Here is a 23279-nt window from a genome sequence, read left to right on the forward strand (position 1 = left end):
CCAAATATCAAAGTTCAAAACTGTTACTAACTTGTCGGAATACAAGTTGTCAAGCTTTTGTCTTAAACAAATGCGGGAAAGATTTGTATAATTACCACTACTGACTTGCCTAAACATGTGTCTTCCCCCTAACTGGGGAAACAGAGATTGGGATTTATACGTCATTGAAGAAGGACCGAAGGGCTAGCGAACGATGAGAATTAGCAACAAATCAGATTAAGAAATTGGCAAATGATCAGCAGAACCTGTCAGTTTATAATGCTCTTTCTTTTTTCACTTTCGCATTCGCAAAGGTACCATACAAAACAATCTAAATTGGAAATTTTTTACTTGAGAATATTGTGAATAATTTGTGCAAAAAATGTGACAGTCAGGAAATTATTAGGTAGTTAAGATTGGTTCTATCATACAATTATTGGCAAATTAAGAAACATAGTGATGATAATGATTTAACCGTCTCAAATCAATGATGCATCACAAGGATGAAAAATCGAAACTTCATATGAAGGACAAGGCCGACAAAAGAAGGAAGGAAAAAGAAATAATCAGATGTCGTGGATTCTTCAAGAAAGAAAGACCAACCTTACAAAGCTGCTCGGTTATGGCGGATCCGATGACCCCTGTGCACAAGGCAGCAACGTAGATCGAGATAAGCGGGGCAAACGATTTCGGATCGATCGTATCCCATTTGCAGAATTGCCGGTCTGCGAACATCCTCCACAGTCGATTCGCCGTATCTGACAAGACACAACAAAGGAAACGAGACGGGCAAGATCACATACAAGAAATCGAAGGCCATCACGTCTTCCTCAGAAACCTAATTGTAACAAACCCTAGGAACAAGCCCTACAACGAATCGGCACCAGACGCTAAAGAAACTAAATACCTGAGGAAAGATACTCAAGAAAAGGAAAGGAAGCGAGTGGTTTCGATGGACCTCGAAGTCCGGCGTCGACAGGAGGAAAAGGAGATTGCCGAGAGATATAGTATGATTCCTTACCATTTTGGAATAAAATGGCGAGAGCGTTTGCCGGGAAGCATTACGGGAGGAACGAGTAGACTCGGTGGGCGAAGGGAACTAACTGGGTGGAGATGGGAGCAGCCTGTGCGGACTTGGACCTTTGTATACGACTGGATCGTCCTGATCAGAACTCGGTACAGGAAGGGATGAGCCTACCTGCCCACCCGCGGGGGGTTGGGGGGGGAGTAAAGTCCATTCAAATTAGGGGATTGGATTGGGATTGTTTCAGGTTTTTTTGTTATTTTTTGGGCAATCCTCGTCTCAAGCCCATTCAAATTGGTGGACTGGACTCAAGCCCAATTCAAAAATCTCAACAGACCGACAAAAACAAAAAAGCAACCGCACCCCACATGACCGCCACTCTGGTTGACGTCTATGTGACGGAATCACTGTCGCTTTCATGTGGATCGTGATGAGACATAATAACTAAGTTCTTCATGAATTTTGATACCCATAAAAGATGCACATGCATAACACACACTAGGATGATTCATCATTTTGTAGTTTGTGTTGACTGACTATGGTGCGGGTTTCTGTTGTGGGCGCCGACAGAAGAACTCAATTTTTATTGATATATGAAAAACACAAAAGTATATTCCTTCGTGATCTCTGGAGGTAATAAAATGTTCTTATTCCTTAGAAGACCATGGGGTTCTTCTCTTCTCTCAATTAAGTGGGCGGCGTGTGATCCATACGGTACACGAGTCTCTAGGGGGCTTAAGTGAAAAGGTCAAAAAAAAAAAAATCAGAAAAATGAGCCTTCGTTTGAGGAGGAAAGAATCATAACCGCCTTTTGATAATAATAATTTTGAATTAGGTGGTGGGCATTCATTTATCGAGAGATACTCTCTTCAGTATAGTCTATGGGGGCTAAGTTGTGAGGTTGGTTTATACATCTATTTTTCAAACTTCAAAAAGTAAATTTATTTTTTTTTATTTTTAAAATAATAATAATAATAATAATAATAATAATAAAATTAATTGTTCGAATCAAACCGAAATCGAAATCGAAATCGGGGGTTCTGGTTCTAGAACCTAAATCTAGAGTATACAATTTTTTGATTATTCAAACTTTGTTTACTTAGTTTTAAAGTTAAAAATTTAAGTATCATACCATAAGTTTTATACGTAATTTTTTTTATTTAATCGATTTGAAATCGGAATCGTCGATTTAGACTTTTCAAACTTAAGAATCGCCCCTGAGCAATTTGCGGGTTCTGGATTGATTTGATTTCGATTTTAATTCTAGTATAATTTTGATTTAAATCGTGGGCATACTCACGGGAGGAATAACTGGAGCGACAAATCGCTATAACGGTGACACGACAGCAGCCGTTTGGGACCGATGTTTCATGGAGAACAAAGTCAGATGGGTAGCGTCCAAAGTTACTGTTGTCCTTTTGCTCCAGGCCAACCGTTGTCCCATCCTCGGCGGCGGACCCCTGTGATTATTCATGTTGCGGAAGCCAGTCAATCCCCGGAACTCGACTCACTTCCCATCTGTCGGATGGATTGTCGTGAATTAATGCACCCGTATTAATTAATTTTAGAGGATAATTTGATGGCGCCCATCAACTGATTGCATCACCCACGGACGTGAGCAACCATAATGGCTGATTCGATATATTTCAGAATCCATACTACAGTGCTACTTGGCATGTCACGTCTCCGAAATTTCTGACACGGAGCCATCCCTAAGATACGTTAAGTCAAAATTTATATTAAAATATTATTTGATATATTCATCATGTCAACCTCTGTATGATCGATCCATGTACAATAGTATAAACATCTCTGACCGACATCTAGCAAAGGCGAAAAAGAGAGAGAGGTAAAAATCAATTGAACACTCCACTGACTTGCTCGTCTGAGGGGCCTCGTCGGGAATCACTCGACGAGGGCCATTTTTGCAGGAAAGCAACCGCCCACGACCCGTGAGCATCTCAACCCGGGAATCGCCATCCAGTATACAAAGGAGAGCAGTCAATCGGGCCGGATCCCGATCAACACCAACCAGCACTCCTTCCTGAGGGCACGACCACCTCACGAAGACAAGCTGACAACCACCCTGGAGACGGAGAGACACAGCTCGGCATACACAGTGCCCAGATCGGCACATTAAGGAACGCTGATCAACACCCCATCATGAGGGCCCGATCGACCTCGACATCTAGCTCAGTCGATAGAAGACTCCCGACATTGACCCGTGGACCAAGTCGTGCTAACTCATCAGCCACGGTATACTTGTTCGATATCATTTTGGTACTATAAGGAGGGTCATGTCGCAGGAGCATCTGGCAGGAACTCTCCTCGAGGAAGAACCATCGACCGACCTCCCATCCATCAAACCCGAAAGTCAGGCCCTCCCCCCCCCCCCCCAGGAGATGGGGGGATCATGTTGGGAAAATCTTTGGGGGCGACATCACATGCGCAGCGGAAGAACAAGAAAACAAAATCCCTGATTCCCAAAGAGATGTTCGTCGTCGTGCGAAGATTGGTGCGCAAAATCCGCGAAACTGAAAAACTGCATATAGAGTAGATTGTGTTACCTAGGGAGATCATATATCCTTGTTTCCTTGTAGATCCTTAGGAGAGGGTGAAGGTTGTCAAGCGTCCTCCTCTCTAGCGGTGATCCACACAGCATGACTGCGATGACGCTCCTCAAAACTCCAGGCCTGTTTTGAGATGGAGAGGGGAAGGAGAATAGGAGAGGCAAGCAAAGGCTCTAGCATTTGAGGCTCTGAATCTCTCCTATTTATAGAGGTCCCCTATCAAACCCTAATGGATCCTCGCTTAGTGGGTATTGGATCTGCATCCAATAACCCAAGTCTTTTAGATTAGTGGATCTCTATCCAATAATCTCTCATGGGCTCTTATTGGATCTCGTCCATGGGATCCAATAATTCAGGGGCTTATTGGATATCCAATAAGACAATGGCTCCGTCGGATATCTCATATCCGAACCTCTACTCATCGCAATGCCTACCATATGTGTGTGACCCTCTATGCCCAATATCGAGCTGGCCGTGAGTCATACATGTCATAACTCCTTCTAACTCAATGAATTATTATCTTTGTAATAATTCACTTGACTCATCAACTACGGACGTACTAGGCCACTACACCGTAGTCCCCAAACGATATAGTGGAATCCAATCCATTTGGACCTATCTATCCTCAGTTACCATGTTCCTATAGTCCCTCATCCATCTAATATCCCAGAGACCATATATCGAGCATGGTGCTGTCAGACCCATACGGTTTCTACTCGAGTCTCGCTTTAATCAGATTCTCCCGGAGAACTCTTTCTCTCTCAACCCGAATGACCCTGGCTAGGGATTTGTTTGAGCAAGAACACATGGGATATTTCTCTTATGACGCCGAGAGTGGATGATCTTCTATCGACACTCAATAGCCATCGTAAGGTCGACTACCACTCCCAATGACCAACTGTACTAGATCTGGGACAGCCAAACCTATAAGTCTAGTATCAAAGAGTGAAGCACTCATATAGGATATCTTTGGTGTCTCAAGTCTAAGGAACAGATATACCACTAGGACTACGAAATCGCTGTCAGACAATAAGGCATCATCAACCATCCAACATTCCATAAGCAGATCAATCAGTGAACTCATTCTCCAATGAGCACCTGTACTGTATCTCTAGTGTCCCTACACGAGCAACTATGAGACCCACTGCATCCATTATATGGACGGGTATACAACACACCAGTCTGTCCAGTTATCACGATGTCTCTCTCGAGTAATCTATGACCAGGATTATTTAGGATATTTGTTTAAAGGTGAATCGATCTTATTTTCGTGATCTCATCACGATCCGATTCCCATTGCACAAATCCAAGGACATCACAATATATATATATATATATATATATATATATATATATATATATATATATATATATATATATATATATATATATATATACACACACAAAGTGATATATGCCAAAATATAATAAGCAAACAGATTCTGTATCAAGTCACACATGCCATAACTCACGTGATTGGCTTGCTGGGCACCTATGACTAGCAGATCCCGGCTTCAACATCAGATCACTACTGGCGTCTGTTCAATGACTCGGGGTTATCGCCCCCCGGGTTCACCACAGGGCCCTCGACCGTGACGCTCGAGGCGTTCCTTAGCCTGATCAAGCAAGTGCAGGCCATGGCGGGCATGATGCAGACGCTCGCTCCGCTCATTCCTCAGATCATGCGGCTAGCGACTCCCCCAGTCGACCCGTTCCGGTAGAGGACGAGCGAGGAGCAAGTCGGGACCAGAGAAGCCCGAGAGTGAGCGACGGACCCAAGAGGTCCACCCGAGCAGAACATACCCGCACCCTACCGAGTCACACTACCCCACCTCGAGCTTGACATTGTATCATTGGACTCGACGGACGACTCACTTAGGGCCCAGCTGTCTCGGGTCAATCAACGCCTAGACACATTCCAACGCAAGTTTCGAAAATCGCGGAGCGAGTCCAGCGAAGGCGGCTCGGGTGGGTCCCCTTTCACTCAGGAAGTACAAGACAAGCCGGTACCCCTCAATTTCAGGCTGTCGACATTTGAGACATACAGCGATGACTCCGATCCCGCAGAGCACGTCTCCGTATTCCGGGCTCAGATGGCCCTCTATGGCACCTCCGATGCATTGATGTGTCGGGCATTTCCGACCACTCTTAGGGGACCGACATTAGCATGGTTCAATCGTCTACGCCAATCCTCGGTCTCATCCTTCAACCAGCTCGCCGGGGAGTTCGAGTAGAACTTCCTCGCCAACGCGCAACCTAGGCCTTCCATGGCCACCTTGCTCACACTATCCTAGCACGAAGACGAGTCGCTCTCTCAATTTGTGACACGTTTTGCCCCTGAAATCCAGGGATTCCTGGACGCTCACCCCTCTTTATCATGCAGGCATTTCTAATGGGCTTGAAGTCGTCAAGGTTCTTTTGGACACTGATCGAGAAACCGTCAGAAGTCGTCAAGGTTCCGTGAGATTACATGAGACTTGCCAAACTAACAAGGAAATTGAGTCATGCTTTAATGATGCTTGCCGTACATCCCAGTAGGTAATGTCTTTCGGCAAGAAAGCAACAAGAGCAAGTCATGTCGTACCATCACACACACACAAAACCTATTTCACTTGGTTAAGTAAGGTCGCTTGTGTGAAGCTGACTTCGAGAAAGAACATTGGGATGAGATGAAGCAGGAGAGCGCAGCGCAAACCAGCGCTTTTCGGGGATTCCAATGGATCATCTCACTACTGATTCCCTTGTATAATAATTCTTCTCCTCTCCTTTGTCCTTTTTTTTTTTTTTTATGTCGAGATTGTATTGTTCTTTGGTATCTCCCTAATGAATTCCGGCGCGGCCCGGATTCGGTTCCTTGGGGCAGCAATCGAGCTCTCTGACGGTGGGAGAGAGGTTGTGTGCTGTGTTCATACCGATTATTGCCATCGTGGAGGCTCTCATCTGCGTCGTCGCCGATTGCTTCGACCACCGTTCGTTTCTCGTCCGCCGCGCCCCCCCGCCGAAGACCTTCGACTTCGCGAGGCTGGCACATGACTCACGCTGCTGTATCGACTATGATCTTTTTCGCTACCGTTTTGTTTGCCTGCAGTACTCGTCTTCTTTTTGTTTATATATATGTACATATATTTTATTGTCCCTGAAATCATTTCTTACGAAAAAGATTGGTCTTTGTGGTTGAAGTTACGGTGAACGAGGTGGAAGCGCTGTACGAGCTCTATAAGAAGTTGGGGAACTCCATAACCACCGACGGTCTCATCCACAAGGTAAATTAAATGATGCGCCTCGCTGATTCCTCGGTTTGCAATTGCTGCTATTTAGTGATTTGTCTCGATGGCTCCATCGATTATGGATGTTGAGGCAGCGAACTCTTGCATGTCCTGCAACTTCATTTCGAAAACACCATTTTGAGCTTGCCAAGTGTTTTTTTTTTTTCTTCTTTGGGATATCCGATTTCGACTTGTTGTTGTCGGTGGTGTATAAGCTTGCTTTTAGGATTTTATTTGTCATTTCAAATTCAGTCTGGCTTTATTTATTTTTTGGGAGGTGAAAGATGTTTGGGGGAGTCGCATGTAAGATTTTCTTTAACCTTATATGACCGGACCGGCATAATATTGGTGATAAACAGATAAGATTTCCTCAAGGCAGTTGAGGAAATCCCTCAGCAATTGAGAAGCAGATAAGATTTCCTCAAGGCAGTTGAGGAAATCTCTCAGCGCAGATAAGATTTCCTCAAGGCAGTTGAGGAAATCTCTCAGCAGTTAAGAAAAATCCTCCATGTATAACCTCCCTACTGAGTGTGTATAAATGGCTGTCAAGAACTCACTATCAAAATGTATTAGGCAATTATATCTTATACATTTCATAGTTTCTTCTACAATTTCTATCTTCTTCGCTTAATTTCTATCATGGTATCAGAGCAGTTTGCCTAAAGCAAGCCCTCTTCTCCGGAGTCCAACCATCCCTCTCGTGGCGACGCCTCCGCCCCTCAGCCGTAGCCATTCGCTGCAGCCTACTGCAGCACTTGCGGCTGCTAATATCAGATCCTAAAGGAAGCACAGTCACGGCCTTTATTTCTACCGCCGGCTGCTGCTCCCTTGCCAACCGAAGTCTTCCGCTGAAAACTCCGCTGCTCTTCCGGCCACCAAACTCCAATACTGCATTACTGCAACTATCTCCAACCTTGCAGATTTCTCCAGCATCACTGCAGAAATCGCTGCAAGCTGCAGAGATTTCTTCCACCTCGCTGCAACAATCTTTCCTGCACTCTGAATCGCTGCAGCCTTCTCTGCAGTTCATCACGCTGCAGCCTTCTCTGCAGCGCATCGATCTGCTTTTCTCCTCCTCCCTTCCTCCTATATCTTTACATCTTCTATAAAGATCACTTGACCCGCCACAAAATATCTGGGATGTCTTCATTTTCCTCTTCCGTTATTCCTATCCCTATTTCTGCAGGGACTCTGAGCACTTCTCAAAGTCTTATCACCATCAATGCTGCAGCACTCATTCCCTTCAAATTATCCAAAGGCGGCAACTACGCATCTTGGCGGGCATAACTTTCTAATCTTTTATTTGGCTATGATCTCTTAGGTTACGTTGATGGCTCTCTCCAGTGTCCACCTGAAGTGATCAACATCCCAGGCGAACCCAATCCAGTGCCAAATCCAGCCCACCAACTATGGTTACGTCAAGATCGCCTCATCCTCCAAGCTATTCAAGCTTCCGTTGCTGGATCCATTGCCCCGCTGATATCCTCATGTACGACTGCTGCAGAAGCATGGTGCAAATTACAAACAACTTTGGCAAATCGCTCGCGTACTCGCATGCTCGGACTTCTCTCCAATCTGATGAAAATGAAACAAGAGGGAAGTACTATTGCTGATTATCTACAAAATATCAAAGTTATCATCGATGATTTAGCTTTGATAGGTCATTCTCTCAGCGATGAAGAAGTCCTAATCCATACCCTCAATGGCTTAGGAGGCGAGTACAAAGAACTGACAGCAGCACTTCGGGCACGTGACTCACCAATATCATTCGAAGAACTTTATGATAAGTTGATCGACTATGAGACGTACTTGAAGCGTGATGATAAGTTGCCCGGACCACCTATTACAGCTCAGGTCAATCAAAAATCCAAGAGGAAGAGCAACCAATACAATAAGCACGTCAACAACGATTTGGCTAAGCTGCCTCCTAGCCTTATGGGGCCCAGACCAAACCCTCCTTACCCATATCAAGGTGGTAACTTTCATAATACTCAGCCGTCGTGTCCTGACTTCACAGGCCGCCAACGAGTTGTTTGCCAACTATGTGATAAAGTTGGACACTCCGCGAAAGTCTGTCGGTCTCGTCCCAGACTCCCTACTCCATCACAGTGGCCTCAAGCGAATTTCATGGCTACTCCAACTCCTACTCAACCTAATTGGATTGTGGATTCGGGCGCCTCTCATCACATCACCTCTGATATTCAAAACTTGTCCATCCACAACAACTATGACGGAAATGAAGATATCATCATCGGTGACGGTAAAAGAATTCCTATTACTCATTCTGGTTCCTCAACGCTTAGTTCACTTACCACAACCTTTACACTCGATGATGTTTTGTGTGCACCTAACATTAAAAGAAACCTCATTTCCGTTTCTCAATTCTGTAAACAAAATAATACATCAATTGAATTCTTTCCTAACTTTTTTCTTGTCAAGGATTTGAGCACGGGGGCATCCTTGGTCCAGGGCCAGAACAAAGACAATATTTATGAGTGGCCATCCACTTCACAAATTACCCTTCCTACTGCTCACTCCTCAATCGCAGCTCCGGTTGATGTATGGCATCGTCGTCTTGGTCATCCCTCCCCTTTTATTCAGCAAAAATTACTTTCTCGTTATTCTCTTCCTACCTTGAAAATCAATAGCACTATTAATCATTGTGATGCTTGTCTTTGCAATAAAAGTCATAAACTGCCTTTTGGGACAACCTCCATTTCTTGCTCTAAACCATTTGAAATCATTTATACCGACGTGTGGGGTCCTGCTCCAATTCCTTCTTTTGACAAGTTTCGTTTTTATGTCATTTTTGTAGATTATTTTACTAAGTACACATGGTTATATCCTCTCCATCATAAGTCTGATGTTTCTACTGTATTTACCAACTTTCGAAAGTTGGTCGAGAATTTTTTTCAATCTTCCATTAAAACAGTTTACTCTGATGGTGGAGGCGAATATCAAGCCCTCACATCCTGTCTCTCTGCTTGTGGTATACAACACCTCAAGTCACCCCCACATACTCCCCAATTGGTTGGTTCTGCCGAACGCAAACATCGGCATATCGTTGAAACTGGTCTCTCTCTTCTACATCAAGCATCCATGCCACCATCTTTTTGGTCAGTAGCTTTTCAAACTGCAGTTTATCTCATTAATCGTATGCTCACTCCAGTCTTACAATACCAGTCACCATTTGAAAAATTATTCCACAAACTTCCAAACCTTCATAAACTCAGAGTTTTTGGCTGTTTATATTATCCATGGCTCCGTCCCTATGCGTCACATAAGCTAACACCACGATCTAAGCCTTGCACTTTTATAGGCTACTCTCTTGAACATAATGCTTTTCGATGCTATGAACCCCAAACTAAAAAGGTCTTTATATCACGTCATGTTATCTTTGAGGAGTCTGTCTTTCCTTTTCAAAATAATCCTACCATGCAAACTACTCCGATAAACATACATCACTGGAATATCCCTCCGATCTCATCACACGAACCTCCAATGACACCGTCCAGTCCTTACTCTCAAGATTCACATACTACTATTACTCCAGTTCAACAGCTTCTCACTCCCTCTATTCCTCCACTCCCTTCCTTACAAGTTTCCCCTATTAATGAAGTCATACCCTCGGCAACATTGCCACTGGCTTTACCTTCTCCTAGATCTAGTGACATTGTTGTGCCGACGGTTGACTCGGTCCATGACAGTGACTCGCCCTCGGCTATACCACCAACACAATCTACCACTTCCACCCCCCCTAGACATCCAATGACAACACGCTCCAAAAGTGGTATTTTCAAACCACGTCAAGTCCTTGACTTACATGCTATAACAAATTCCTCCACTGAGGCCAGTGAACCCACTACAATCACTCAAGCTCAAAAATCTTCTCACTGGCGTAAAGCCATGTGTGACGAATATGATGCTCTCCTCCATAACTCTACATGGACCTTAGTACCCTTTCATCACACACAAAATATCATCGGGTGTAAATGGGTCTTTCGAATTAAGCGGAACCCAGACGGATCCGTTGCCAGATACAAAGCACGTCTAGTCGCCAAAGGGTTTCATCAACGACCTGGTGTCGACTTCACAGAGACATTTAGTCCCGTTGTTAAACCCACAACAATCCGTCTTATCCTGAGTTTGGCTATCTCAAAGGGCTGGCACATACGACAATTGGATGTTAACAATGCCTTTTTACAGGGGTCACTTACTGAAGATGTCTTTATGCAACAACCTCCTGGTTTCGTTCATCCTCAATATCCGAGGCATGTCTGCAAACTTCAAAAAGCTATTTATGGACTTCGTCAAGCTCCAAGGGCTTGGTATAATGAGCTTGGCTCGTTTTTGACCTCAATTGGCTTCATCAATTCAAAGTCTGATACCTCGTTATTCATTTGCCAGCATAATGGAAGCATAATATATCTTTTAGTATATGTGGATGATATTATTGTCACAGGAAATAATCCTTTGAAGACTCAGGCATTTCTAAAGCACTTGGCCGATCGATTCTCCCTCAAAGATCTAGGAACTTTAAGCTACTTTCTGGGAGTAGAAGCAACATTTACATCTTCAGGTCTCTTCCTATCACAAAGAAAGTATATTCAAGATTTATTATCAAAGGCAAACATGCAGGATGCGAAAGAGGTTACAACTCCTCTCTCTACCAGTGAATCACTTAAATTATGTGATGGAAGTCCTGCTACAGATTCGACTCAGTATCGACAAGTCCTTGGCTCTTTACAGTACTTGGCTCTCACCCGTCCAGATATTTCATTTGCCGTCAATAAGTTATCGCAATTCATGCATCGACCATCTACTACGCATTGGTCTGCGGTCAAACGAATTTTGCGGTATCTTAAAGGGACTCTTAATCATGGCATTTTTCTTCGCAAAAATACTTCACTCCATCTCCATGCCTTTGCTGATGCTGATTGGGCAGGGAACTTTGATGATAGAACATCTACGTCCGGATACATTGTCTTCCTTGGAGCTACTCCAATCAGTTGGAGTTCTAAAAAACAAAAGACGGTTGCACGATCTACAACTGAAGCTGAATACCGTGCCGTCGCCACCGCCGCTGCTGAACTCAATTGGGTCACAAATTTGCTCAAGGAACTCAACGTCAACTCCACGGTTATTCCTACAATATATTGTGATAATATTGGAGCTACTTATTTATGTGCCAATCCAGTGTTCCATTCCCGCATGAAACACATAGCCATCGACTTCCATTTTGTGCGAGATCAAGTTGCCAGACATCAACTCCGAGTTTCTCATGTACATACAGCAGATCAACTAGCAGACTCACTCACAAAGCCTCTCGCCCGTAAACTATTTTCATCTCATCGGTCCAAGATCGGCATCCTTAATGGAAGCTCAATCTTGCGGGGGCATGATAAGCAGATAAGATTTCCTCAAGGCAGTTGAGGAAATCTCTCAGCAATTGAGAAGCAGATAAGATTTCCTCAAGGCAGTTGAGGAAATCTCTCAGCAGTTAAGAAAAATTCTCCATGTATAACCTCCCTACTGAGTGTGTATAAATGGCTGTCAAGAACTCACTATCAAAATGTATTAGGCAATTATATCTTATACATTTCATAGTTTCTTCTACAATTTCTATCTTCTTCGCTTAATTTCTATCAATTGGGACGGTGGATCGTATTCCGTGTAGCTGCTTTCGTGTTGTCTATGTATCAAGTAAGCAAGCTATATGCGCTTTATGACACTGGTACTTGGTTCGATCCAACTAGTATTGTATTTAAAACCTTGCTCGAAATGAAACTTCATGGTATCAGCAGGTGGCTTCTTCACATCCAGCTGCCATACTTCCTTGCGTAACAACGCATCATATAGTAAGTACTAAGTTCGTTCACAAGTAGTAAATGAATAATGTACTTGGTAGGAGGCGTGTTCCTTCAAGTCAAGTACAGAAGAACGACACTGTTTCCCCTGATATATGATGGTTCCCGAGTGTGTTTAATGTCAGACTATATGATTGATTATTCAGACGAAATATTAAGTTTTTCATTTTTTTTTTTTTTTTGTCTTGTGCATTTTTGTTCCAAGTGCCATTGTAGAATAATATCATTGGGAAAGTCCCTTAAAATTGGCCGACCAGAAATAAATTGTTCCATGTGACTGACTATATTCAGGAGGAGCGTTTTGACTATCAAATTGTTCGATGTGGACTATAGTTAGCAGTATGGCATCTGAATGGTAGGTAATATAAATATAGTACAATGAAATGTTGCATCAAATATGGATTAACTTGGTGCAAGTCTTAAAATGCATACAAATCTGGGCTACTTGGTATAACTAAGGTTTAAAACGTACCTGATGCATGGTCATCTCTCGATTGTCTATCTTGCAGGAAGAACTTCAACTGGCATTACTCAACACTCTAACCGGTGACAACCTTTTTCTCGATAGGGTAAGTGCTAAATTATTACTTTTTTTTTTTTTTTTAATTTTCAGTTTGACAAAAAGTAGTTTTTTAAAAAATTATTGATAATTGATAATTATTATTTGAAGAATGTCGTATAGGCCGACGCTGTGAGTTGCAGCAATGTCTTTTTTTTTTTTTTTATAATCTTTCTGAGATTCTTATGGTGCAAAGATCTGTGTGTCAACAAAAGCCACTCTGATTTAGCTGCATAACTACTACTACTACTACAACCGAAAAATTCAGTTTCCTGTTTTGTTTCTTTCTTCTATGTAATCGTGACGGATGAATGATAATTTTTCTTCTTCTTCTTCTTCTTGCTTTTCTTAGGTTTTTGACCTCTTCGATGAAAAGAAAAATGGTGTCATTGATTTTGAAGAATTTATCCATGTCCTCTGTGTCTTCCATCCATGTGCTCCCCTCGATGACAAAATCGAATGTAAGTAGTGCTCAGGAGGTTACTTTCGATTAGTTTGCCATGACAAGTGATTCTCTGCCTCGTGCATTTTCTGCAGTTGCATTCAGATTGCATGATCTTAGACGAACTGGGTTTATCGAGCGAAAAGAAGTGAGTTGTTGCTATCTCCTGAAATTTAGACTCCTATTCTTGCTAAGAACAAGGAGGACTTGTTGTTGAAGGTGGCTTTGCAGAATTTGCATTTATGGTCCATTAATTATATTGGAAATTACTGTGTGTTTACATTTAATAATATTAGTGGTGTTAGTCTCCAAATCTTGCTTCCAAGCTATCGCACGACTCCAACATTTTGAAACTTTCTTTTGCTATTTAGTGGAACATATTTTTTTATTATTATTCTTTTTTTTCTAGATGTTGATCCGCCCTCATATTCATATCGATGAACATAAAGAAACAATTGTGGAAAAACCTGAAACTAATATTCATATAGATTTCTTATTATATTCCTTGTGTTTCCATGGTTTTCTTTCTCCTACTTACCAAAACCTGGAATTTCTCAGGTAAAACAGATGGTGATCGCTATTTTAAGGGAGTCAGACATAATGCTTTCGGATGATCTTCTCGAGGCCATACTGGATATGGCATGTCATCTGAGGAGACTTACTTACCCTTGTTTTGTTTGTTTGTTTCTCCCTTCTTTGAATTCTCACCCATTTTCCCTCGATTCTCATGCAGACATTTGCAGAAGCTGTCAATGGGGACGACAAAATTAACAGGGAGGACTGGAAGGACTTCGTCATGCGACATCCTAATCTTTTGAAGAACATGACTCTTCCTTATCTCAAGTACGACGACCTTTACCTTCTGTCTGCTCTGCGTTAATAATAATAATAATAATATTCATTGCACCAAAACCAAAACCATTTGGACTTTTATGGCAACTGAAATCATATTTTCATTGAATAAACACACACCTCTTTGCTCATTGATAAATGACTCGTTGGCATCCCATTTCGTTCCATCTTTCCTTGTTAACCCAATGAGATGTACTATTTGCTTGGGCAATTCCATGTCCAAAATCTTGTAGGAATGATGTCATGGTTTGGCTGGCATTTCTTTCAGGGACATCACCACAGCATTCCCTAGTTTCGTCTTCAATACTGAGGTTGAAGAGTAAGCGAAAGCATGTTCGCAAATGGAAATGGAATGCGATTCATCGAGGATGCCCATCCTCAATACCTACCTACCTTGTGACTCGGGTTCTCACATCGTTTGCTCTTTCAGCAGCTGCAACTTGGATGGACAACACGACTTGGTGGTATCTGTGCCCGTCATGTTATGTCGGACAAAGCATTCACAATTGTTCAGATACCTTTGGAATTTGTATGGAATAATAGATTGAGATGATGCTTTGCGACTTTGTAACGTAACTCATACTCGATGTAGCTTTGGAATGATGTGTTGTTTGGGCTTGTGTTGCCTACTCTATGCGTGAGATGGTGACAACCGTCGAAGCCAGTGTTTAGGCCACGAGTGTGAAATAGAAAGATACATCAGTATCTTAGGCAAAAAAAAAAAAGGTCCGTCCAATTAGCAAGACAGGATGATCCCTTTCCTTGCATTAGCAGCCTTCCATCTGATGCTCTGCCCTTTTTTCTTTTTTTTCTTGATACCATATATGTGTTTCTAAATCATTATAATAGAAATACAATAAAACTGTGGATAACCCCATAATAATGAAATAGCTTACCTAATAGAAAAAGAAAAAATTTCAAGAAATATAAGTCCATCTTATATAAATAAATTCAAAATATGATAAGCATGTCAAACATAAAAAGATAAATATTTAATTGTGACTAATCTAGCTAATACTTCACAAAAAATTTTCAACATAAATAAAAAAAGTGGGAGAAGTAGGGTGCCCAAACATTTACATTTGGACATGCATTGGATGTTGTTTCTTACAACCTTTGAAGTTAAAAACTTAGGTATAGTAATTACATGTGACATGGAAAGAGTAATCGGGTTTTCGGATCTTCTTCAAGTGCATCTTGAATATGTCCGATTTAATTTTGGTTATCATATTAGCTATGTTCAGCTAGACATCTTCGTTGATGCATTAGCTTTCTTGAGTTATGATCTGATTGGATTTTCAAAAGACTCCTCAGTGATTTTTACTTGTTATTGAATCAAGAAAATAGTAAAAGCAGCTTAAAGAGAATTGAATGAATGCTTAATCAAAAGTGTGAAAAAGAACAAATGATTTAAGAAGTTTTTATAAGATTTTTGAATATTTTTTTAAAAATACCTTTGAGAACTAGCTATTATGTGACTACTGCAAGAAGGGTAAAACTATCTTCTTCTTTTTTTTATATATTTTAATTATATAATAATCAAAATATCATTGAATATAATCGTTTATATGTAACTTGATCATTTGTCAAGCGTGGATCATGCGACTAAAAGCACGAACCGTATGGGAGAGAGAAAATAAAATAAAATAAAATCTTTGGGTGAAGAATGAAATTCAATAAACATATATATATATATATATATATATATATATATATATATATATATATATAGTAAAAGGAGAAGTCTGGATTACAATGCTCTTTATACGTGTAATTATTATGGAACTTGCAACACATCACCAACAGAGAGAGAGAGAACAAACTTAGCTGTACCAAATGATTCGGTTGACCCTTGCACACTTGGGACTGTCTTGATAATGAGAATGCACTTCACTTGGACGTGCAGGCGGAGTTGGTGATTCGTGCCCGTCAATCGTTTGACAGTGTCAAATCACATCCTACATCCTAAAACCTAATCTCATATATATAGCATGTGTTCATGATTGAGTGATGCTCACGCCGTCGACTTGATGGGGGTGATCGAGGACGACGAACAGCATCATCTCACTCATTGACTTGGCAATCGATGCGGTCGGAAGCCTACCAGCCTAGTTTAGCTTTAAGATGCTCTCTTCAACCAAACCCCCACTAATTAGATGGTAAGGTTTCTTTCTACTATGGTTTTTTACGGATAGTAAAAAAAACAAACAACGTACGAAGCTGAAAACGATTTCCGTTACCATAGAGAACAAATAATGGAAAAGTTATATTTAACTATGTTGGTTGATGATCTCGACGCACTAATCTTGAACCGTTCCTTTCCTCCCGAGGAGATCATCAACCGACCGTCTTCTTCAGAGCACACCACCACGGATCTAATCTGCTTTGGAAGAGCGCAAGCGGTACGCTTCAAGATGGGCGCCCGGTGCCATTGCCTCCAGGAAGATCCTCGCCGTCCCCACGTGCGAAACCACCGCGGTCTCCTCCTCCACCAATGTCGCAGCGACGATCCCCCACCCACCGTCCTCGCCCCCGCCTCCGCCGCCCGCCGCCACCCACGCAACCATCGCCGCCTGCACCGGCCCAAGGCTCGGGTTGTACGCCGCCGACTCCAAGTACGACCCAGCGTACACCCTCTCGTCGACGTCCGCCACTGCGAAGCCCGCCGCGCATCCGCTGTAGGGCGCGTGCGACGCCCTCGCAGCCGCCTCCGCTGCCGCCCTCAGCCGCTGTTCCATCCTTCCTTCCCCGATCGCATCGAACAAACCCCGGCCCCCGCCGCCGCCGCCGCCGGGGACGACCGTCGCCCCGAGGGCGTTGTCGTGCGGCTCGAGGAGGAGGGGCACGCCCTTGTGGAGGAGGTCAGGGGGGCCGAAAGGGAGGGGAAGGAGGGAGGCGAGGGGGCGGAAGGCGGGTTCCTCGTCGGAGGTGACGAGGATCTGGATCTCAGCCGAGCCGCGGATCTCCTGGAGGAACTGCCGGCAGTGGCCGCAGGGGACGGTGGAGACGGCGAAGCAGCGGATGCCGGTTTCGCCGTGGGTGGCGGCGTTGGCCACTAGGAACTGCTCCGCGTGGACGGAGTGGTTGAGTGGCAGGCCGGGGAACTCCAGGTTTGCCCCGAGGAAGATCCTGCCGCTCGTCCCTAGTCCGACGGCTCCGACGCGGTAGTTGGAGATGGGCGGCCGTGCCAACCGCTGGGCGGCGGGGACCAGGAGCGGGAGGAGCTCGGTGACGGCGGCGACGCCCGCCTCCTTGGCCATCGCCTCTGCCTCCTCCGCCTGGATCAAGAACCTCCCGCCCGTCAATCTCGCGGGCTTCTCTTCCATCTTCTCTCTCGATAGTGAAGAATCGGATCAAAGAGTACACGAAACAAAAAAGATTACATCAAAGGAGAGGATGGGGGTTATCCTCAACGCATGGAGATAAAGAGGAGGGAGATGGTGTTCTATTCGGAGGGCTACATATGCTATTTAAATGATTCGAAGAGAACATGGCCTAAAAAGAAAAGAAATGTCACCAAGAAATGCTAAGCTAAGCTCGCTTTTCTTGAGCCAATCGGTGCTCACCCTCCGAACTAAATAATAATAAATAAATAAATAAATAAAAAATAAATCCGTGCTCACCCCTCCACCTCAACTTACCAGCCTGGTCTCCGACGAGGCACCAATCAGGGAAACAGCACATCCCATTGGGAGGAGAAAAGTCAATTTAAGTGGGGCCCACTTCCCTGATGGCTGGCTTCTCTGAGACACAATAGCCGCAGGGCGGGATGGCTGGTTGGCAGAGCGTGCAAATAATTCTTGCCTTCTGTCGACATCGGTGTTAATAATTGAAACTTGCTTATTGTTATCTTAACGCTTATTCAGTTGGATGTTTAGTAGGAGTTGATCATGTCCTTTGTCTTTGTATGGTGCTTATTAATTTGTCCATATTCTCCTCCTAACTCTCCTACGGAGGATATTCATGAAAAGAGCTATTGGAAAGTCTTAAACAATTTGGAGGATATCCAAACTCTCATATCGAGGATGTCATATAGCAGGCACCTCAATATCCTCTTCCAAACTCTCCTATCACTTGAATAGTCATTTTATAATGATGTTCTAGTATTATTGTATTCATAATAGACATAATTACGAAGGAGACAGTGTGTTTCTTTGGGACGTAATTATAGTTACGATATGCTAAACTCGAGATGTAATAATGTTTGACCCACTCGGTCATTTGTTTAGGTGCTAGCCATATAGCATTGAGGTGTTAATCATGTGGTGTCAAGGTATTGATCATATGATATTGAGGTGCCTGTTATATGACATCGAGGTGTTTGATAGGACATATTCTAGTACCATCTTCGTGACAACAGTTAACAGCCACGTCAACACCAATATAGAGCCTCAGGAGTAACATAGTGTGTTGTGTCAATGCAACACCTCGGACTTGGACAAGGCAGCTACTTGCTCTCGTGTCGTCCGAGGCAATACAAGACGACGTCGTATAGTACATAGCCATTCCAAAAAGCTCGAAACGACGTCTCGGATTGACGTCGCTCAACGCGCGTCTGTGCAGGTCGGTCAGCATTTGCACGAAAGGTATGAGCCGACCGTCCGAGGAGCCGATGACCATTAATAGATTATGTACGATTGACCTTCATCCACAGGTATAAAAGCTAACCTCCTGACCAACGTCAGAGGTGGAACTGTGAGCACTCAAACTCCCCCTAACACCACCCAATACTAACTTAAGCTTCCGAGGGGTCGAGTTTGGAAATCCCCCTCTAGACTTCGACCTGTGCATCGAAACTCGGCAAGGAAGGAACTGCAACCTGGTAAGGAAGGAAGAACAACTCCTTGCTCTACCTCGGATCGATTTTGGAGGTGAAGTTTGGACCCGACTTGATGCCGACCACCCTCGGTCAAGCAGCCATGTGGATGACTCTACACACTTGGGAATGAACTAAGCTATCCTGACCATCGACCATGGCATAAAGTTGCTTAATATTTTTGGCGCTAAAGAGAAGGCTTGAACCTCCGACCTTGTGGTTAACAGCCACATGTGCTAGAAGGAGGTGAACCTTGGACCTGACCTGACGTCGATCACCCTTGATTGAGTAACTATGTGGGTGGCTCTGCGCACTTAGAATCGGACCAAACTATGCTGACCCATCGGTTACGATATAAAGTTGTTTAATATTTTTGGTACTGGAAGGAGGGCCCAATGTCCCAAGAATGCCCACAGCCGATTATCTCAAGAAAGTGTCCTAGAGAGGAGTCGCCCGTTGCTCACCCAACCATATGGTTCGGAGGGCAGCTCCCCCTTCCTTCGAACCTTAGCAGGAACATCTTGACCCCAACCTCAAACCGCTACTAAAGATTATTCAATAACCCTGGTTCTCATCTCCTAAGACCAGCACAGGATAACCTCCTATCTCACCTAAGGTAAGTCCAAGCACTAGCGGGGATGAGTAGACTATCATCCCACTTGTTCCCTAGCTTGCTCAACATGTGACATTGCCCCAACTGCCACCACTAAGGGACCAATCGACTCTATCACTGCACCATAGGAGCCTTCTTCGGTTGGCCAGCAATCCAGAGTTGTGAATGCTAATATGTCGATCGAGGAGCAGTCAGGAGGCTTGAGGCCGATTCTAGAGCATAGTGCCTTTAGCCCCTGATGCACCACCCCGAGCTGCCTCGAGCCTGATACCTTATCATCCGACTCGGTAGACTCTCTTTAAGCTTAGTTATGTTGGGTCAACCGACACTTGGACAAGGTCCAAAGAGAGTTCCACAAATCAAAGGAGGAGCTCGGGGAGGCCTCCTCGATAGGATCCCCCTTCGTCTAGGAGATCCAAGACAAACTAATACCTCTAAATTTCTGCCTCCCGACGTTAGAGGCCTACGACGGTGGCTTCGACCTGATAGAGCACATCATTGCCTTCCGAGCCCAAATGACTCTATCTGGAACCTCCGATGCCCTAATGTGTTAGGCATTCACCACCACTCATTAAGGCTCGGCTCAGATGTAGTATAGCCAACTTAGGTTGTCCGTAGTTTCATCTTTTGACTAGTTCACAAGAGAGTTTAAGCTTAATTTCCTAGCCAGTGGACGACCCAAACCATCCGCGGCCATGCTCCTCGATCTAAGCTAGAAGGACGATGAACCCATCTCTCACTTCGTCACTCTCTTCACTACTGAGATCCGAGGAGTTCTCGATGCCCACCCTTCATTAATAATGCATATGTTCCTAATGGGCCTGTAATCATCTAGGTTCTTTTGGTCACCAGTCGAAAGACCAACGACAACCATCTCTAGGATGCTCTAGCACATAAATCAATGCATTTCTACCGAGGCACTAGTGGCGGGAAAGTGTGAAGACCATAAAAGGCCTCACGTAGAGTGGTCTTGTGGGGCAGCCCTTGGGCCTACTAAGTAAGAAGCTCAACCAACCTGAGTCATCATTCTTGAGGCATCCTCTGCCACCCTTAAATTCATCCAGAATGAAGATATTCCTCTAGATCAGAGATAAAGGGCTTCTAAGGGTGCCCAACTAGATGAAGACCCCGCATGAGCTCAGGAATCAGTCTAGGTATTATCAGTTCCATTATGACTATGGTCACGACCTCGAGGAGTGCTATGACCTAAGGAACCAGATTGAGGAGCTCATCCATAGGGGGCATCTCAAGTGCTACATCAAGAAGTCACGGGAATCCTCCCCATGCCCTCGATACCCAGTAGAAAAATAGATTGATGTCATCGTTGACGGTCTGACTTCCAAAGGAGATAGCACGTCCGGGCGTAAGGCCTATGCCCGAGCTGCCATAGAGAAGCATCCAAGATATAGGGATGAGCCAGAGATCACCTTTCGAGCGGGGGAAGCCGAGTATCTCGACTATGATGATGCCTTGGTGATCTCGGTTAGTTTCGCCAACACTTGGGTTAAAAGGATAATGGTGGACTTCAGGAGCTTGGTCGATGTCCTGTATCTTGACGCTTCCCAAAAACTCGACCTGACTGAGAAGGACCTCACTCCCATGGCCTAAACCCTCATCGGGTTCATGGAAGACTCCGTCTCTCCCCTTGGCACCACCACATTATCGATAACCATTGGAGAAAAGCCTAGGTCCAAGATTGTCATGGTTATCTTCATGATGGTCAGGCTTCCTTCAACATACAATATCATCCTCTATTGCCCCACCCTTAACAAGTTAAGAGTTGTCATCTCCACCTACCACCGAACAATGAAGTTTTCGACCTAAGCCGAGACTAAGGAAGTAAGGAGTGATGCTCGGGAATCAATGTAGTGCTACCTAACAACTGTCATACTGCCCAAAAAGCCAAAGCCGCCTTATCCCGAGCCTACTGAGACGTGGCTAAAGTGCCACCTTGTCCCGAGCCTACCGAGTAGATAATAGAGGTCCCCCTTAACATAAGTCGACCAGATAAGGTCATGAAGATTGGGCCTGTGCTCTCGAAAAAGGAACAAGTCCAACTCATTAGCTTCCTGACGCAAAATACCGATGTCTTCACCTGGTCACTGAGAGACATACCGATGATTGAATCTAAGGTCATACAACATCACCTAAACATCTTCCTCAAGGCACGACCAATGAAGTAGAGTCCCCAAAAGTTTGCTCTCAATCAGTTGAAGGCGGTCAGTGACGAGGTGGATCGTCTAATGGAGGCAAGATTCATAGCTGAGGTGAACCACTATGGAGATCAATCTTTGAAAATATCTTGGAGCCTTGTAGTTGATCCAACATATATTTTAGTTGAGTTAAAAGAAAGCGATACCTGATTGTGATTTTATTGATAGCTTTGCTATTTATGCACATCCTCTAACTTTTATCTTTCTTGGGTATTAAGAAAGTTGAGACAACATATAAACTCATTATCTATGATTAATGTATAAACCTTGCTATCAACACTACATCAAGAAGAAAAGACTTTTTATACTAAGTTGGGTCTTCTTGCCTTAGAGTGAGTAATAATCTTTTTACAATATACTCAATATATTTTCCTTCTTCCTCCGTTATTTCAGTATTATCAATATCATCAATCATATCATCTTGGGTGTCTCTTTCTTTAAAGTTATCTTTATGATTTGCAAAGTTAATAGTCTTACCGGTACGACACTCGGTGGAACAATGACAGACTCCTCACATTTGAAAAACTTTCTAACTAAGGGTTGAGCATATAGATTATTTGTGATAGTCAGAATATGCTTAGCTTGCCTTATTGCTCCTTCAGTATTTGTGCCTTGATTTATAGGTTGTATTGACTCAGTCATAACTTGCTTCTCTTTGTTAAAATCATATTGTGTTGTCAGAGTAGAGAATTATCGAGTAGCAATTAGAAGTCGAGTTAATAATATTTTAGCATTTAATGTCATATTGTGGACTTCATCTATTATCCATATCGAAGTTAAAGATATTCTATCTTTAATTATAAATTTTAGTCTATTGACATACCTTGTTGTCTGTTGATCTTTTTACTCTAATAAGTTATATCTAGTTGAAAGGCATAAGAACTCATCGATATACTTAGATACAGATTGAGTGCCTTGGATGTAGTTTTAGTATTATTGAAATAATAGTTATTCATAGTCTAGGGGTAGGAATATTTCCTTAAGAAGTTCATCTTTTTTCATGTTTGTACCGGTGCCTTTCCTTGTCTTCTTTTGTTATATAGTATATTCCACTAAGCTGTTGCACCTCCTTTTAACT

The 23279-nt window shown here is 43.4% G+C and overlaps 2 protein-coding genes across 2 annotated transcripts; one reads left to right on the forward strand and one right to left on the reverse strand.

Annotated features, from left to right (window-relative positions):
• Positions 1–6164: 6164 nt before the first annotated feature.
• On the forward strand, positions 6165–15177 carry LOC135635688 (calcineurin B-like protein 9). The gene is made up of 9 exons (XM_065146940.1): positions 6165–6316; positions 6437–6617; positions 6754–6836; positions 13216–13275; positions 13618–13726; positions 13803–13855; positions 14266–14346; positions 14441–14550; positions 14828–15177. Exons 1-9 carry the CDS (start codon positions 6290–6292, stop codon positions 14880–14882), a joined length of 759 nt encoding a protein of 252 aa, XP_065003012.1. The 5' UTR covers positions 6165–6289; the 3' UTR covers positions 14883–15177.
• Positions 15178–16772: 1595 nt separating this feature from the next.
• On the reverse strand, positions 16773–18087 carry LOC135635681 (cytidine deaminase 1-like). The gene has a single exon (XM_065146932.1). The coding sequence runs from the start codon at positions 17883–17885 to the stop codon at positions 16935–16937; it is 951 nt and encodes a 316-aa protein (XP_065003004.1). The 5' UTR covers positions 17886–18087; the 3' UTR covers positions 16773–16934.
• Positions 18088–23279: the final 5192 nt, after the last annotated feature.

This window comes from Musa acuminata, chromosome BXJ1-3 (assembly GCF_036884655.1).
Source record: "Musa acuminata AAA Group cultivar baxijiao chromosome BXJ1-3, Cavendish_Baxijiao_AAA, whole genome shotgun sequence".
NCBI classification, from domain to species: Eukaryota; Viridiplantae; Streptophyta; class Magnoliopsida; order Zingiberales; family Musaceae; genus Musa; species Musa acuminata.